This window comes from Lissotriton helveticus, chromosome 12, assembly GCF_964261635.1.
Source record: "Lissotriton helveticus chromosome 12, aLisHel1.1, whole genome shotgun sequence".
NCBI classification, from domain to species: domain Eukaryota; kingdom Metazoa; phylum Chordata; class Amphibia; order Caudata; family Salamandridae; genus Lissotriton; species Lissotriton helveticus.
The window spans coordinates 864,315,384-864,331,991 of record NC_136073.1 but is presented as its reverse complement, the minus strand read 5'-3'; the positions used below and the strand labels follow the sequence as shown (position 1 = coordinate 864,331,991).

Here is a 16,608-nt window from a genome sequence, read left to right as displayed (position 1 = left end):
CACCCGTTGCTTTCTCAAGTGTTCTCCCCACTGCTTCCAAAACAAAACCCAAGCACGGGACAGCTTTGAGTGTGTGATAAAAGGTGCCCTCCTGTCCACACTCTCTAAGGTAGTGTGCATCTGCAACGCTGGCTATTCTGTGGAGTAGAGTACATGTGTAGTATACGCTGTGTAAATTTTTAACTTGAATCAAGTCTAGTCAGCCGTGATGGCCACCTCCACTGGAAATATTAGTGTCTCTTGCCAGTCTTCCTCAACTAGTTCACCACAGTCACAAGACCACCTGTCAAATTATCCTAGATAGGGGGATCTATGTATTTCTCATTAATGTCCTATACATTAATGAAATCAATGTTTTCCTGACTCGTACATCCAACAGTCTAATTTCTAGCGGTGCGTCTTCTTGCATCTCCTCTTTGGGAGACACACTTTTTTCAGAGCATGTGAGAAGTTGGCCTGATGTGCAGTGTTCACTATTCTAGTGATCACTATATATCAGTCCAAACAACCCTTATTGATGATTGGTTGTAAGTCAACCTTATAGACCAGCTATCCTAGTAGCATGGATACGAGCAGTCTAAGGCTAAGACTCTAGAGGGCGTGTTAAGCCAGCTGTTTTACCATCACATTACCCCTTGAACACCCAGTGAAAGGACACCACACAAGTGTTATGAAAATAAACAGTGTATTTATTAGAATCACAACAACCCTGTACTCTTTATGAGGACAGGGTGCTAGGCACACAACAAAACTCTTACGAAAATACTTAAGTTAGCACGTTATACACAAATGCCCGAGGGGCACGAAAAACCATATACTTAAAAAGTGGAATGCGAAATTACTAGCAGGTAATTACAGTACTAATAGGCTTTGGAATCGCTAGGACTTGACTATAGAATCGTTAGATTACTTCTAGGAGACCTAGGGGACTCGGGTGCAGAGTGTGCACTCTCACGCGGGATGCGGGACAAAGTCTATGGAGGCTAGTAAAGGCAAAGTTAGTGTTCACGGGCGAACCCGACCTGGTAGGAAGAAAACGACAGTGGATCCTGACCCTAGGATAGTGAGGCTATGCTGGGACACCGAAGTGCCGAAGTTACCTAGCCCAGGGGCTGCAGCTGCATAGGTCTGAAAAGACGTCGGGGATCTCGTTGCCGGACCAGGAGCCTGGAAGAAGGAAGTTGCTGGCAGGCGACCAGTGAAGGAAAGTTCGATGGATCCAAGCCTGGATCAAGGAAGAAGAAACCTGAAAGCAGAGGGGACCAAGTTCTTGAATCACTAGCCAGTGATTAAGTGGGCACCAGGATGGCACCGGGCGAAGTCACCGCAGTCAGGTGAGTGGGCGACGCTGGCTCTGCAGATCTCACGGACCAGGAGGCGTTGTCGGCGACCAGGATGGAGAGGCGAGCTGTCCCACGATGGATGAAGCTGTCGGCGTCGAAGTTACCCAGGATTGGGCAACAAGCCTTGGCTAATTCAAGCCCACGCGGTGGACTCAAAATGGCGTCTTGAGTGGACCAGGAGGGTCCGGGGGGCTCCTCTTTTGGAAGGGAGCAAGGGCCAGCCTGGAGCAACCAGACCAGCAGCAGAAATGTCGTCGGGCGTCGTTCAGAAGGCCACAAGCCAGCGGGCTAGTAGCCAAACAACGCGGTGAGCAGCAAAAAGCAGAAGGGCCCCACGCAGATCGTGGAGATGCTGGGAGGCTGCACTTCGGTGCTGGAGCTGCTCAGGGTCGGGGCTTCTCGGACCCCAAAGCACTCACCAGGAAATTACTCGGCGGGCTTGCTGGAAAGAAGTCGTGCAGTCTTGAAGATGGCCGGTCCCTCGAGGTCTCGTCACACCCACGAATCTCAGCGTGACTGATGATGCAGGTAGAGGTCAGAGGTGCCAGGGAAGCCGGTTCTCGTCGAGCTGGGCAGTCTTGATCCGGAGGAGAGACTTGCAGCAGACCGCAGTGTTCTTAAGATGGTGCCTGCGGATGCAGGGTGACTACTCCTTAGTCACAAGGGAGAAATCTTAGGAAGAAGTCTTGAGTTCCTTTCGTGGAAAGTAGTTTCAGGATTCAAAGATGATCTGATTTGGAAGGGGGCCAGTTCCTACCTTTATCCTGTAAAAAGGGGCTGGCACGCGACTAAGTCCTGCCCTAGGGGTGGGACTAGGAGGGGGGTGGTTACACCCACTTCCTTGGCGGGCTTTTCCCCAGCACAGGGTCTGGAGTGACCCTGGAACTGGTTCCAGCCAGCCTATGCACAGTGAGCACCGGGGTGCCACGTGCAGTCACCTTCCTCTAAAGCCCTGCCTACCTACAATACACAAAACCCTGTCTGGGACGGTGCTGGCACCGCCCCTGGCAGGAAACCCTTTGTCCTTATCTCCTGCTCTGGGAGGACTCCCAGCAGCAGGAGGGCAGACTTGTGTCTCGGTGGCAGCATCCATTTTGTGGAGCTGAGGCTCTGTTTGACTTTAACCGGGGTTAGGGGTTACATACATGTCGTGTCCCTCTAGAAGGGTGGAATGCTAACCCCGTCGCCAGAATTGGCGAGGGGTTAGTATTCCAATTCGTATGACACCTTACTCGACATGTTTTGATAAAGCGATACCAGAGTTGGCATATAACCGCGAGGATTATAATGCACTTAAGAGTATATGGTATGCGATATCATGGAAACGGCTAAGGGATGGTTCCCGAAAGCCGCAGACAGGCTCAGCTCATGCCAGAGCACCATCTCACACGATTCCAAGCACTCTGCCTTCAGGATTGTTAAGGCCTGCCATAGGAGTGACTGATAGGAGATCTGTGTGTCCATTTTTAGGGTTAGATATAGGTATCCTATATCTAAAGCAAAGGGTGATTACACCACCTTGCCCCAGCTGTCAAGCAGCCAGTTGTGTCAGATTTGGATGGCCAGCCAGGGGTGGCATAATACATGCTGCAGCCCCTGGTAGGCCCTGGGCACACCTATGCCCTGGGTACCTAAGGTACACTGTACAGGGACTGATAAGGTGACTCAGTATCCAATTTAGATATGTACCTAAGGTACATGGAATCCATTTTACAGAGAGAGCAGTAGGCCTGGGGCCCTGAATAGCAGGGCCTCAGGTCAACTAAGTCAGAAAACCAGCAAAACACCAGGCAAAAAGTTGGGGGCAACCATAGTCAGGGATCTACCTTCCTACAGAGCAGTACTCAGTTCAGCATACTTTGGCCACTGTGTATGGGACATCTGGTTTTCAGATTGTAGGTGGGCAGAGGGGACCACCCCATTGGCATCCCATACATCCACAAGGGTCGAGATACCAATACTGTCCCACCTCTGGAATCCAGTCAGAGTTACCACCTGTCAAGTCTGGACCCTTCCCACAATGGTGTTATTGTGGTCAATCTATTCCCCCACCCCATCTCCTTGGTCAGTTTCTTCCAGGCAAGTACCACCATTTCTGTGGCTGGGCTTTCAGCAGATCCCAGTTTGCCACCCTACAGCAAGTGTAAATAGCTCTAAGCTAAAGTAATGAGCCCAAAAAATATATGGTCGCACTTTGGCTTTGAACCAATGCAGGCATTTATTAACTAGCACACCCCTGCTCTCTCTCAATTAATTTGGGACACCTTTGTGATTTGGTTTCTTGCATCACTAACTATTATTTACATTTCTAAGTAATTAAATCTTGTTCATGGAGGCTTTTGGACTCAGGATGCAGTCTTCAAAAGGTTTTAGTGATTTGCTCACCTCTTTGCTCTGGTTCTTTCCCTTTGGCTCTGGTTCTTTCCCCGATTTGACCTCTTTCAGTAAAGAAGTTTTAGATGATCCAATGAAACATTCTGTTTTTTGGGTAGAAGAGTCAAGTGCAATTTCTTGTGCAAGGTCTTAGTGGTAGGTATGTGTCCAATATTGGCAGCCCTGCTAGACAAAGATCTTAATCATTTGCCTCATAGCTTTGGAATACAATACAGAAGTTCCAGGTAAGGGTTTATCCAAGTGGGCATTGAATTAATCACTGGAATCTAAGTGTGCTCACTTCTGACTTTCTCCAAGGCTTTATTCTGTAGCCCCTCAGTCAGTATGCACTGAGGCCATATAATATAAAGCAGTCTTCCTGGTGGAGTTTGGATAAACAGTAAACTAGTAATTCTCATTTTTTGAAGACTTAGGGTTTGTGTTGCTCTTTTTCCGTGTTTGTAGGCCCCTTAATGCTCTTCACTTGTGACTCAAAGTAGTGTCATTTGGACTACTTCTGACCTTAAGTCCACCACCCCTCTGCAATTCTTGTGGGCCCCTTAGGTCCCCTGAGAGACAGGGTGTGAGAGAAATTAGCTTGATGGATAGTGGGCCCGAGCCTGGCATCGGTAGCGGTGACTTTTTAACAATTTAGACAGGGTATGATTGGGGGACTTAAGCATAGATCATTAACCATAGTCTGTGAAGCTCAAAAACTGTGGTTTTGCTCCTCTTAAACTCAAAGTAAAACCACTGAAGGCTATTGATATCAGAGGTTTCAAATAAGTTCAGAGGCTTCTATTTCTTGTACTTCTGACAGACCGTCTATTTTCAACCTCCTCCTCCTCCTTCTTCTTGGGCAGCTGTCCAGAATTGTTTGGATTGACCTTAGGTGCGATGAAGTATGTGCTTGCCGCTCCATTTTCTCCATTTTCTCCATTTTCTCCATTTGCTCCAGGAAAGGGTCTCAGGAAGGGGGATTTAATGAAGGGAATGTGATTGGGTCTGAGAGGCTGCTATGAACAGGTTTTGGCTTTCGAAAGCCTGTGATTGGCAAATAGGGATGGTTTTCATTTATCATATAATTTCTCTGTTTTGTTCCTTCGGCCAGTTCATTCTACTGACTTGGTGCAACTCTGGAATGCAATTTTCAATGCAAGCTCTAGTTACAAAACATGTCCATGTCGGGCCGACCCTCAACATGGGATTTGTTTGGTAGCGGTAGTCCATGAAAACAGTGAAAAGGTGTCCTGCTCGAGACCTAGTAAACGTTTGCAAATGGTGAGATGGGTTTTGTGTGAGAAGCTTCAAACTCATTTTTTCTACAATGGTAGCCACAGCAGTAATTGAAAGGAGGCTGGTCGGCAACATTTTTCCTCCCAACCTTTCCCAACAATGTCTGTAGAAATGCTGATGGAACATGGAAATAAAAGGCTACGGTAGTGTGTAATGGATACTAATCTGTTACCTTACCTGGACAGATTCGGTTGACACTTATCCTTCTGATTCTCTTCAGAAAATGCACCTCTTCTTTTCCTAACTCAGCTGCCAGACCACTAGAGTAACTCTCCCAATCAGCAGGCCCACATACGATCTCTCTGGTAGCTCCTTCCATCGCATCAGCAGAGCAGGGACACAGAAAAGTGATGGTAATGACCTCCTACAGTCTGTGCTGGTGAGACAGAAACTGACACCACTGTACATGAGAGTGCTCGCCCCGCTGACATAAAATGTAACTCAGGGAGCAGCAGATCCATTACCTCTCTTGGGTGCTTGTGGCATGCCCAATAGCCAATGCATTACATTTAACCCATTGTTCAATAAGGATCTATGAATACCACAATGTATGGTAGATAAATGCTTAGTCCATTGTACCCTTGTCATAAGACCAGAGACCCTTTTTGTTGTTCACTGAAATCTATTTTTGGATATAGTCATGCATTTCAAGATAATGTGGTCCTGGTTCACAAAAAATGCATAAATCAACAATTGGGGCATTGCGCAGTTACGCAGGCACAGATTTAGGCATTTCAGGAATTAACAAAGGTTTCCCACTGTATACTGAAAAACTAGTACAATCACTGGTCTCTAGGCTTAATCCTTCTTAGAGGCATTTCACCAATGTATAATTGTTTGCATAATACAGTTTTCCATTCTTATATCCCCATGCCCTAGTGCAACGGCACAATATATTTGACTGTTCTACGAGAAACCTCTTCCCCTACACATTTTTCGGGTGTACAATGCCCCTTACTTACCTTGTTAAAAAGGGATTTACTTGTCCCCTTTATAGAAGTAAATCTTTCATTACATGTATGGTCGGAGAGCAGCTTGTGAACACCAACAAACTCAAGTTTGTGCGCATTCTCATTATTAAAGGTCAACCTTATCCTGGAATCCTCATTCCTTCACACCTTGAGCAAATTATGTTTTGTCTTTACAATCCACCCCGTTAGAGTCTGTCACCATAGCTGCTGAGGACAAAGAATTGTTCCATTCTGTCACTTCAATCAGATTTGTTCACTCAGTAAATTGAATTTGAAATAATATACTTAAGTCAATGGGTTGTCTTCTGTTTTATTAATCTGTGTTGTTGATCTGTTCACTCGTGCTGTGCTAATGCACTAGCATGTATCTTTTAGTGACTGATAGAATTCCTTGAAACTGAAGAGTGTATGTTGGTTTATTATGCAACCAAAATATAAAATTGAACTTTGTAAGTAAAGTAATCTCCCTTATTTCTAGGTGATCAAAGAAGAGGAGTTTTTGAACTTGACAAATTGCGAGCTAATAGAGTTGATCAGCCAAGAAAGCCTCAACGTACTCTGTGAATCGGAAATATACAATGCCTGCCTCAAATGGATCCAGTTCGACATGAGCAACAGAGCGGAATACCTTCATGTTATTTTCAATGCCGTTCAGATCCATGCCTTGCCACCAAAGTTTATCAAGAGGCAACTTCAACAGTGCCCTATTCTTCACAAAGTTAACTCTTGTAGAGATTACCTCTCAAAGATTTTTCAAGCAATGGCCCTCCACAAACCACTTCCAAGTATTAAGTTGCGTGGTAACCCATGGATCTACGCTGCTGGTGGCTTCCTCCAGCATTCATTGGCCTCAATGGTAGCTTATAATCCCAGGACAGCTGAGTGGATAAAACTCACTGATATGCCATATCCACGAAGTGGACTTGGAGCATGTGTAGTTCATGGACTTTTCTATGCAGTGGGTGGTCGCAATAACTCTCCAAATGAAAATACAGACTCAAATGCTTTGGACTGTTTTAATCCCATGACGCAACAGTGGATGGCTCGAGCACCGCTCAATGTGCCCAGGAATCGAGTTGGCGTTGGAGTCATAGATGGTGCTATTTATGCTGTTGGAGGGTCCTCTGGGTCTGACCACCATAAACGTGTTGAAAAGTAAGTGACGATTTTGCTCTCACTGTGGAGCTCCTTTTCTTTGAAATTGAATTTATAGAGAGCAATGATCGCCTAGGCTGAGTACGCTAATAGAAGTGAATTTAAAATATATATATATATATATATATATATATATATATGCATTTATATGTATGTATATATGTATGTGTGTATATATATATATATATCTCTTGAGATTCTCTCGCCTTAGCATCCCCCTCTCGGCGGAGTCACGGCACAGCAAGCAGGTAAGTCTTTTTAAAATTGTTTTTATTCACACACCATGTGCAAAGATACCGTGCAGTAAATTGGACGGCCTACGCGTTTCGGCTACTCCTAGCCTTCCACTGGACCATAGAGTCCCTGGAGTCTAGACCATTTTTAAAGTGCTAAATGCAGTACCCTTTTCCCTTTCCATCACTCCTCTAGACTGTCAACCTTGCTTACAGTCAATGGCAAAAGGATATAACATATTCCACCAAATGCTTTGGCTGCATTACGAAATTGAGAAATTGAGAAAGATGTGTTTAAATAGTTTATTTCCAACTATATAAAGAAGTAGCATTACCTTTAGGTGTCATTTCAGTAAACTCTAATCCTTGTTTAAAATAACGTAACTATAAACCTTATTCTAGGTCATTTTCAACTGTTTTTATCTGGCAATGCTGTCACATGGCCCATGGGGACATTGGTGTCTTCCCTAAGTTAGTATGAGCACGCTGTAGACTGTTCGTGGCTTTACACACGTTACTACATGAGTTTATTTTGCAAATGCTTCTTTTGATATTTTCACATGAGAACTTGCTGTTATGTTCACGCGTTGCAGGTTCCTGGGATTAAGTCTGAACATTGTGGGCAAGGTCGAACAACAATGCCCCTTGTTATTTTGTTATGGTCAGGCCCAGAACCTAGATAAAACATACAGATGCAACTGTTGTTTGGGAATAGATACTTTGGTCTTATTGGGATGCACGGATAGGTAGCACACACTTGAGGAGGAACCTTTCCAGGGAGAAGAGCAAGACCGCACCTATGATGTAGATCTGTCACCTACAGACTGAGGTACGGGGTCTGCAGATAACACCCAGAGATCTAATATATAAACATCCTGCGTCTGTGCAAGGGGAGGGAGGTTAGGCTGTTCTGTCTTTCACTATGACAGCTCCTTTTATTGTCTACAGATTACTTGCTATGCTGATCGTTTTTCTGCTTATTGTGGCACGTATACTGCATAATAGAGCACGTTAGTTAAAATAAATATTTAAAACTTATTCGCGTCTCTGTCAGATCTTATTGTGGACAAGTACAAGAGTGTGAGCGAAATGGTGTGTCTTGTAACCGCGATTCCTGAGAGAGTTGGTAGGGTTGTATTCTGGGGTATCTAATCACTTGTTCCTCTGGAAGTGCGTAGGAGGGCAAGTGAGACACTTATAGCTAGTCGGTCCTGTGCTCATGGGTACTACAGTGGTAGGATGACTCAGTCCCTATATACTAAGGTCCCATAATCCCACGCATAGTTCTGTGTTGCCGCAGAATCCCTGCAACAATGCCTTCAGCTGATGTAGAGTGTTCATGTTTCCCTACAACATCAAAGAGAAGTCATCATGTCCTTATACTCAGGAAGCCCCCCTTTCCCTTTACTTTGTGGCTCCTCAGTATAATGTCTTTGCCAGGATGTAGATGGTGCCAGGTTTGCTCGATAATTTAGCCTGTGTCATTTCTTGATGCACCAAAATGTACTGCAGTCATTAAATGTCTTAGATTTAAACATTGGACTGTTTAGCATTAGGGTCTCCTGAATAAACGTTTGAGCTTATTTCATGGGGCAGAAGTGCCACAGAAATCCATTCACAAGTCCACCGTCCCAAGTGTACTTCCCAGCTTTGAGGGAAGGTAATGTTATCTTTAGGCCACTGATTATTGTGACTGCTGAGTAAGGTGCTTCCAGCCAGGTTCTTGTTCTTTTGCCATAAAGAACTTGTAGAGATGAAAGGAGGTGTGGATCTTCTGAAAGTTCCTAATTTTGGATTGAAGAGTCATCCATTACAAACCTCTTTCTTAGTAAGGATTTTCCTCTGGGTCTAGCAAGCGGAGTTCATAATGTATTTTGTACTTTTGATAGGATGATGTAATCCTTCTGAAAGACAGTTGAGGCTTCCATTCCTATTTGTTCATTTCTCTATAATAGTGCTTTCTGTTAAGGAGCTTTGACATTTCATACGCGTCTTATTATTTGTGCATATGGCTAATTAATGAGTAATGGGGTGATTATGGGTATTTTACATGGTTATTATGTTTTAGCTGTCTCCGATAGAAACTCTGGGTCTCTGAAATGTTTCTCTGGCTTAGCATTGCATTGCGCGGTGGAGTTAACGGGGCCATTACCTGTTAACTGCATCTAAAATTACTTTACACATGGCTGTTCAAACTAACGTGTGTGTGGCACATTCGTTTGAAACACCAGAAAACATGAGCATATTAAAAGTCCCATATTCATCCTTTTGTAATGGCATAGAGTAGCATAGCAGTTTTACCCACACACACGTCCAAATGTTTTGATTCTTTAAAATGTTGGGTCAGAGTTGCCTAAGCTCACACCACCACCAGCAAAAACAGGCCTTACCTATGATTATGTCTGGTAGCGTCCTGTCAAAATCATGTTATTGGTTATGGTGTTTACAAACACACCATAGCGAGTAATATGTAGTAAAGGAGTGGTCAATGACATACACTAGATAAGAGCAAGTGCTAGCAGGATAGGGAAACCGGAACAATAGAAAAGGCAAGCATTTTAAGGAACTAAACTAGTACCTGGACAATGCACTTGGCTACTGCAAAGGTTGTACACCAGAAAGACTCTGAAATTTCCTCAGCAATGGGAAACTCATAGTCTGTGTGCTGAATACTGTTAAGGACAACCACTCGGCAAACCCCATTGAAAGAGTACCGAGATTCTGTGTCAGGACCCATGGCGCAAATAGTGATTGTACTTTCATGCACATGGCAAGTCTGTGTGGGTAAAGCTGGAAACATTGTGGGGATTCCCAAAAGGATAGCATAATCACACCATAAGGCACTTAAGACGATGTGTAATGCCTAAATCTGTTACAAGCAGGATACATAAACTGCAAGATGGTAACCACAAGCATTGGACAAATAGAACAAGAAGCACAAAGGCGGAGTCTGGGGCAGATTCAGTAGCCAAGGACAGAAGCACAAGGAATGAATAACGGGCCAACAGGAACAGATACAAGAAATGAAACAAAGGGAAAAGATAGCAGGATTAGGAGGAACATTCTAGAAGCAATTAAGAGAAGCAGCAGCACCTGACTGCAGGCAGAATATAGAATCAAAAAATAATGTAAGTATCAAAGAAAACTGTAGCAAGTTGCACTGGAACATGACTCGGCGCCTGGTAGAAGAAAGCAGGAACGCTTCAGCAACCAAGTCATCTAATCACGAATATGGAGCTTCAGGCATTGGCAACTCAGAAACAGCTCCGGAGAGTAGCCAACCCAGGCAGAGTCACATGGTCAGTGACAGGTATGTGTAAATTCTATTTTCTGAAATCTTAGAAGCGAGATTCCAATGTTGTGTAATATCAGGACTAGTATTATTTGTAATAAGTCTGTAGTGCCTTTTGGGACCGGTAGCTTATGGAAACAAGTGTAGGTTTTCCATTGCGTCCAATCAGAGATAGCAAAGAGGTAGACTGTAGGGGTTAGGATGAGGACTATTGATGGGGTTTCAGGCTGCAGGTGGTCCACGAACAGTGCCTTTCAGAGGCACAGAGATGGGCTCATAACAATCATGGAAATGCTCTAATGACTGTTGGGAGTGCTGGTTCTTGCCAGAAGAGGGGCTCTGCTTTAGAAGTGATATCTACACGATTCACAAAATTTTATGCCCCCTCACTAACTCTCTGGTCCACAGACAGTGAAAGTCTGAACCCAACTTTGTAAATTTATATTCTCCAGTATTGGATCTTTCATAGGTCCACATGCTTGAATAATTCCCCGTCGTCAAAGTGGTAGTCCCACAGTGCCATAGAGAGCAGTAGTTAATTAAAAAAAACATTGACTTCATTAGCTTATTATCATCATTTAATAAGAACCAAAGTTCTGCCAATCAGGCGACAGCACCCTTTAAAACCCTTACCACAGAGGCTTCAGCCCCTCAGATTTTCTACCACACGTCGTGTGATGGGAGTCTCCCAGAGCTCTGCTCAGTTTACTACAGTTTTCTCTAATTTCAAGAAGAATTTACTTCTGGACAAGACTGATATTGACTTCTCTATATTCTGACTACCCAGTTCGTAAGAGGGATAGGTCTCAGTACAGAGTGCCTCCAGGGGCACCTAAAAAGGCAGTGAAGAAAAACCACCATGGGTCCTCCGGGCATTCAAAAAGATCAGAGGAACGTGCACATTCTTCAAAAAAAGGAGAAATGTTCCTCAGAAAGGGTTCAATCTGAGCCTACTACTCCTTCCCTGAAGGAAACACAACTCAAAAAAGCCACCCAAATCCCTCCATCAACGATTATAAGAGGGATAGGTCTCAGTACAGAGTGCCTCCAGGGGCACCTAAAAAGGCTGTGAAGAAAAACCACCATGGGTCCTCAGGGCATTCAAAAAGATCAGAGGAACGTGCACATTCTTCAAAAAAGGAGAAATGTTCCTCAGAAAGGGTTCAATCTGAGCCTACTACTCCTTCCCTGAAGGAAACACAACTCAAAAAAGCCATCCAAATCCCTTCCATCAATGATTAAACCACTAAAAAAGATCACTACATCTCAATTTGAGTTCTCGTCGACGATGTCCCCATCGACGACCTCCTCGTCGACGACAGCATCAACGGTCACCACCACTACCACAACATCAACTTTTACCCCAGCGGCATCGGCTATGATCATCTCATCGTCGCCAATAGCCCGGCAAGAATCCTCTCGATGATGGCACCGTTGACCAAGAAGATGCCGAAGAAGTTCTAGATGAAAATACCGCTGCCGACAGACCTTGTCAACTTCAACACCGCTGACGACAACACAGTCGACAATCATACTGTCGACGAGAGCCCTGTGAACGTCAACACCGTCAAAAACCCCATTGACGACAACACTTCCTTTGAAAATCTCGTAGACTGCGGCATCATTAACGAAAACACCATTAACACCTGTGATGCCATTATCGACCTATATATGCCGTTCTACAGTGAGACGTTGTTTGGCAAGCATGCTGATGGCACTCACCAGGCCATACAAACTGACACAGATCTGGCCAAATAAACTACAGGTAAGGAGACAGCCCTTTCGGGGAGCCTGGGGCAGAGGATCATACTCCTACAGAGGAGGCTTTCAACCATACAGACCACAATACCAGCCCCTTCAAAGCCAGTATTACTCTCAGCATTCCCAGCAGCAAATCAGTCAGCACCCTCCAGTGGCATACAAGCAGGCACACAGATGTACGCAGCCTCCCCAAGGGAGAGACACTGCCAGAAAGCAGTGACCTTTCAGCGTGCCGGTTACCGCTCACAATTTGCAGAAACAACCAGGGGGTCGAATCTAGAATGTTCTCCCTCAATGGTCTCTCATAATAGCAGACAGATGGGTGCTGGTTGTCATCTCTCGTGGGCACACGTTGGAGTCCATCACAAAAACTCTATTATCCTCCCCCAAAAGATGCACCTCCTCCCCATCTAAATCAACCTCTGGGAGAGTTATTAATCATGCTAAGAAAAGGGACACTATAAGAGGTCTCGAAGACCCACCGGGGAATCTGTTTCTACTTCAGTTTCTTTCTGATAAAGAAAAAGTCAGGAGACTGGCGCCCCATCTTAGACCTGCTGAAACCCAACAAATATTTAAGAAAACAATCCTTTTACATGGTCACCCTGCAAGATATCCTACATCTTCTCAATTATGGGGATCACATGACAGCACTAGATCTCCAGGACGCATACTACCATGTTCCAATTCACCCAAAGAATCGCAGATTCCTGCGATTAACACCTTCAATGCTAAGGCTTTTCCCGCTGGGTGCTGACCAGATTGGATTCCCATTGTTCATGACAAGGTCAGATCGTCATTAGCACACATCCAGTGTACTGCATGACGAGCTGACCTTGTCATTAAGCATGGAACAGGTTAAAGGTAGCCGTCACCCACTTCCAGTTCAAAGTTCTCCATTTTGGCTTGAAATCGGCACCCCGCATCTTTACCAAATGGCTGGCTCCGGTGGCAGCTCAGCTGAGGAAAAAGGGGGTGGAGGTCTTCCCATACCTCGACAACTGGTTGATAAAAGTAGCAACGTCTCATCAAGAAACAAGAGATACTTCAACCTGTCTCACACTGTTCAAAGATCTAGGCCTCTCGGTCAACAAGCAGAAATCCTATCTCACACCATCAGCAATCTTGATTTTCTTGAGAGAGATTCTAGATACGAACCAGAACAAAGCATTCGCCTCACAAGAAAGACAGATAAGGATTCAACAACTAGCGCAAAAATTAAGCAGAAAAAAGTCTGTTTCAGTTGAACTGTACAAACCATTACTTGAAATGATATAATTACGCATTCCACTAATTCCAAATTGCCGCCTTCACGTGCGACCATTACAAGAGAAGTTACAAACAATGGTTACAGATACAAGGCTAGTACGATGACATAATTCGGATTACTCCGATCATGGTAACATCCATGAAATGGTGTGCACAGAGTGTAAACTTGTCCAAGGGGCTAATATTCCTTAAACAAATCTCCGATTTCGTAATAACAACAGACTTGTCCCTGGAGGGATGGGGCGCTCATCTCCTGGATTGGACAATCAGTGGAAAGTGGAATCACCTACAGAAGAAAATAAACATAAACTCGCTGGAACTCAGAGCCATAGCATTGGCCCTAATCTCTTTTCTTTCCAGAATAGCAAAGTCATCAGTGCTAATCACACTGACACCACCAGCGTGCATTATAAAAACAAACAGGGAGGAACAAGTTCATCAGTCCTGTCACAACAGGCACAGGAAATTTGGAAATGGGCTCTTGAGCACCAAATAACACTCAAGGCAGAGCATGTGCCCGGAACAACCAACGTACTAGCAGACACGTTGAGCTGGATGAACACCAGCTGTCACGAATAGGAGCTCAAACAGCAAGCTTTTCTTTTTGTGGTGTCATGAAGCTAATGTTTATCCTATCTCCTCACCTCTGGAACAACTTCTCCCATATCTGCTCCAGTTGGCATATTCTGGATTGTGCCACTCTTCCATTAAAGTATTCCTGGAAGCAATCTCTCGATTTAGAGGATCAGATAAATTACCGTCACTATGGTCTAGCAGAGTGATCAAGCAATTTCTCAAGGGCCTTTTTAGAGTGTTTCCTCCTATAAAGAAACCTCCTCCTACTTGGCATCTTAATTTAGTGCTGGGGCAATTGTTGAAGGCCCAGTTTGAGCTCATTCACAAGACAAAATTAAAATACCTGACATGGAAAACAGAGCTACTTGTAGCACTTTCATCAGCAATAAGGGTCAATGACATTTGAGCATTCACAATCAAAGAGCCGTTCCTGGATTTCAGACAAAACAGTGTTGTGCTGAAGACCAATCCTAAGTTTATACCAAAGGTTCCTTTGAGATTTCCATTTGAATTAACCCATAATACTGAGAACATTCTTTCCTAATCTCCAAAGTATGGCAGAAAAATCTTTGCATACGTTGGACGTTAAGAGATGTATCAAGTTCTGCTTGCACAGGACTAGACAACTCCGCAAGGCAGATCAATTGTTTGACGCTTATGGAAACCTACGAAAGAGATTCACAGTTTCTAAACAAAGCATAGCTAAATGGGTTTCAGCAGCTATCTAATTCTGTCACAAACAGGCTGGAAAAGCAAAGTCAAGGCGCATTCTACCAGAGCTGTCTCTATGACCACAGCTGTCTTTGCCAGTGTGCGTATTCAGCAAATATATTGAGCAGCATCATGGTCCACCAGAGGCTCATTCACACAGCATTATTGCCTGAATTCCACTGACAAAAGTGATGAGGATGTGGAACAAGCATTGTGGTACCATCTATTTCAATAAAGTGTGCCATAGATATATAAATGCATTTCTCACCACCCCCATCTTACGATAATGTAATTAACTGCACGTATTAACTACTAACTATTCTGATTCAAGCATGTGAATGAATGAAAGATCCAATACTCGAGAGAAAAAATGAGTTACTTACCTGTGACTGTAGTTCTCCAGTATTGGTATATTTCATAGATTCACATGTGACCCACCCTACTCCCCTTAGTGGCCCCTCTTCTTTTCTAGGTTACTATATCCCACTTGTGCTAGATTATCTGAGGGACTGAAGCCTATGTGGTGATTGGCTGAACTTTGGTTCTTATTACTTAATGACGATAAGCTAAAGAAGTGAATGTTTTTTCTTTTTTTACATTAAACACCTTTACCGTGGCGAACATTCCGCCGCTGTGCAGGTGTTCGACGGAGTGGGCGGGGCTGCGTCGGCCAACCGTCGTGCGCAGCACCCTGCAAGTAGTTCTTGCGTCGCACGGAGGGGGTTAACTGCTGTGTATATTATTGACTACTGCTTTCTGTGGGACTCCCGCTTCGATGACGGGAAATGATTCAAGCATGTGAATCTATGAAAGATACCGATACTAGAGAACTACAGTAATAGGCAAGAAACTAATTTTCCTTGTATTGATACACGGCACAAGGCTGCAGATGGTTGACCTCTGTCATCGGATGGTAGAGAGCACCATTCTTGCATTCTGCTGCTGCATAGTGGATCAATGAGATATGCCTTTGCAGCAGATGATTGATCTCAAACTTGGAAGCACATATGTGGAGGTTGCTTCTAGATATCCTGAATGAGGCTAGCATGTGAAAGAGGTTTACAGTGCCTGCCAGCATTACCACAAAGGCATATTTATAGAGCTGGGCTGCTTGAAGGTTTTGAATGATGTATGTTTAGAAGAATAAGAGCAAGTACCATTCAGTCTACAGAGCTCAAAATTCATCTCCCTTGTTTACACATTGGCCTTTTGTACTAACACAAACAAACTAAAAATGCTTGCTCATGGCACTATCATTCATATGTAGTAATTCAACAGGGAGAACAACAATGTATTCACTTACAAACAAGATAGCTCCCATTGCTGGGTCCTGTATAAAATGGTGGCCATACATGGATAGAGTTCAGCATCCACGTTATGGAGGAAATAAAGCTCCTGTCTATCCCTGCAGCTGTCATGGGCCAAGTCTGTATGTATTTTGATTTCATACACACTTTTATGACCACATACTCAGGAGTGCTTTTCAGATTAGCCCATTGGGTCTGTAGCAGTCGCATCAGCTTGTCAACCATACAGAAGAATGTCTGGTGCCCATTTCATTGCTAGTTCTGCTAGGAAATTCCATTGTATAGAGTAGTTCTCTTGTGTTCCATATGCACCTCTGAGGT

General features: G+C 44.2%; 1 protein-coding gene across 3 annotated transcripts in view; it reads left to right on the top strand.

Annotated features, from left to right (window-relative positions):
• Positions 1-16,608, top strand: part of LOC144797571 (kelch-like ECH-associated protein 1A) — a 107,575-nt gene that overhangs the window by 17,647 nt on the left and 73,320 nt on the right. For all 3 annotated transcript variants that reach the window (XM_078668225.1, XM_078668224.1, XM_078668226.1), the window contains exon 4: positions 6,462-7,138. In XM_078668225.1, the coding sequence (XP_078524351.1) occupies positions 6,462-7,138 (677 nt within the window). The remainder of the gene's footprint in view (positions 1-6,461; positions 7,139-16,608) is intronic.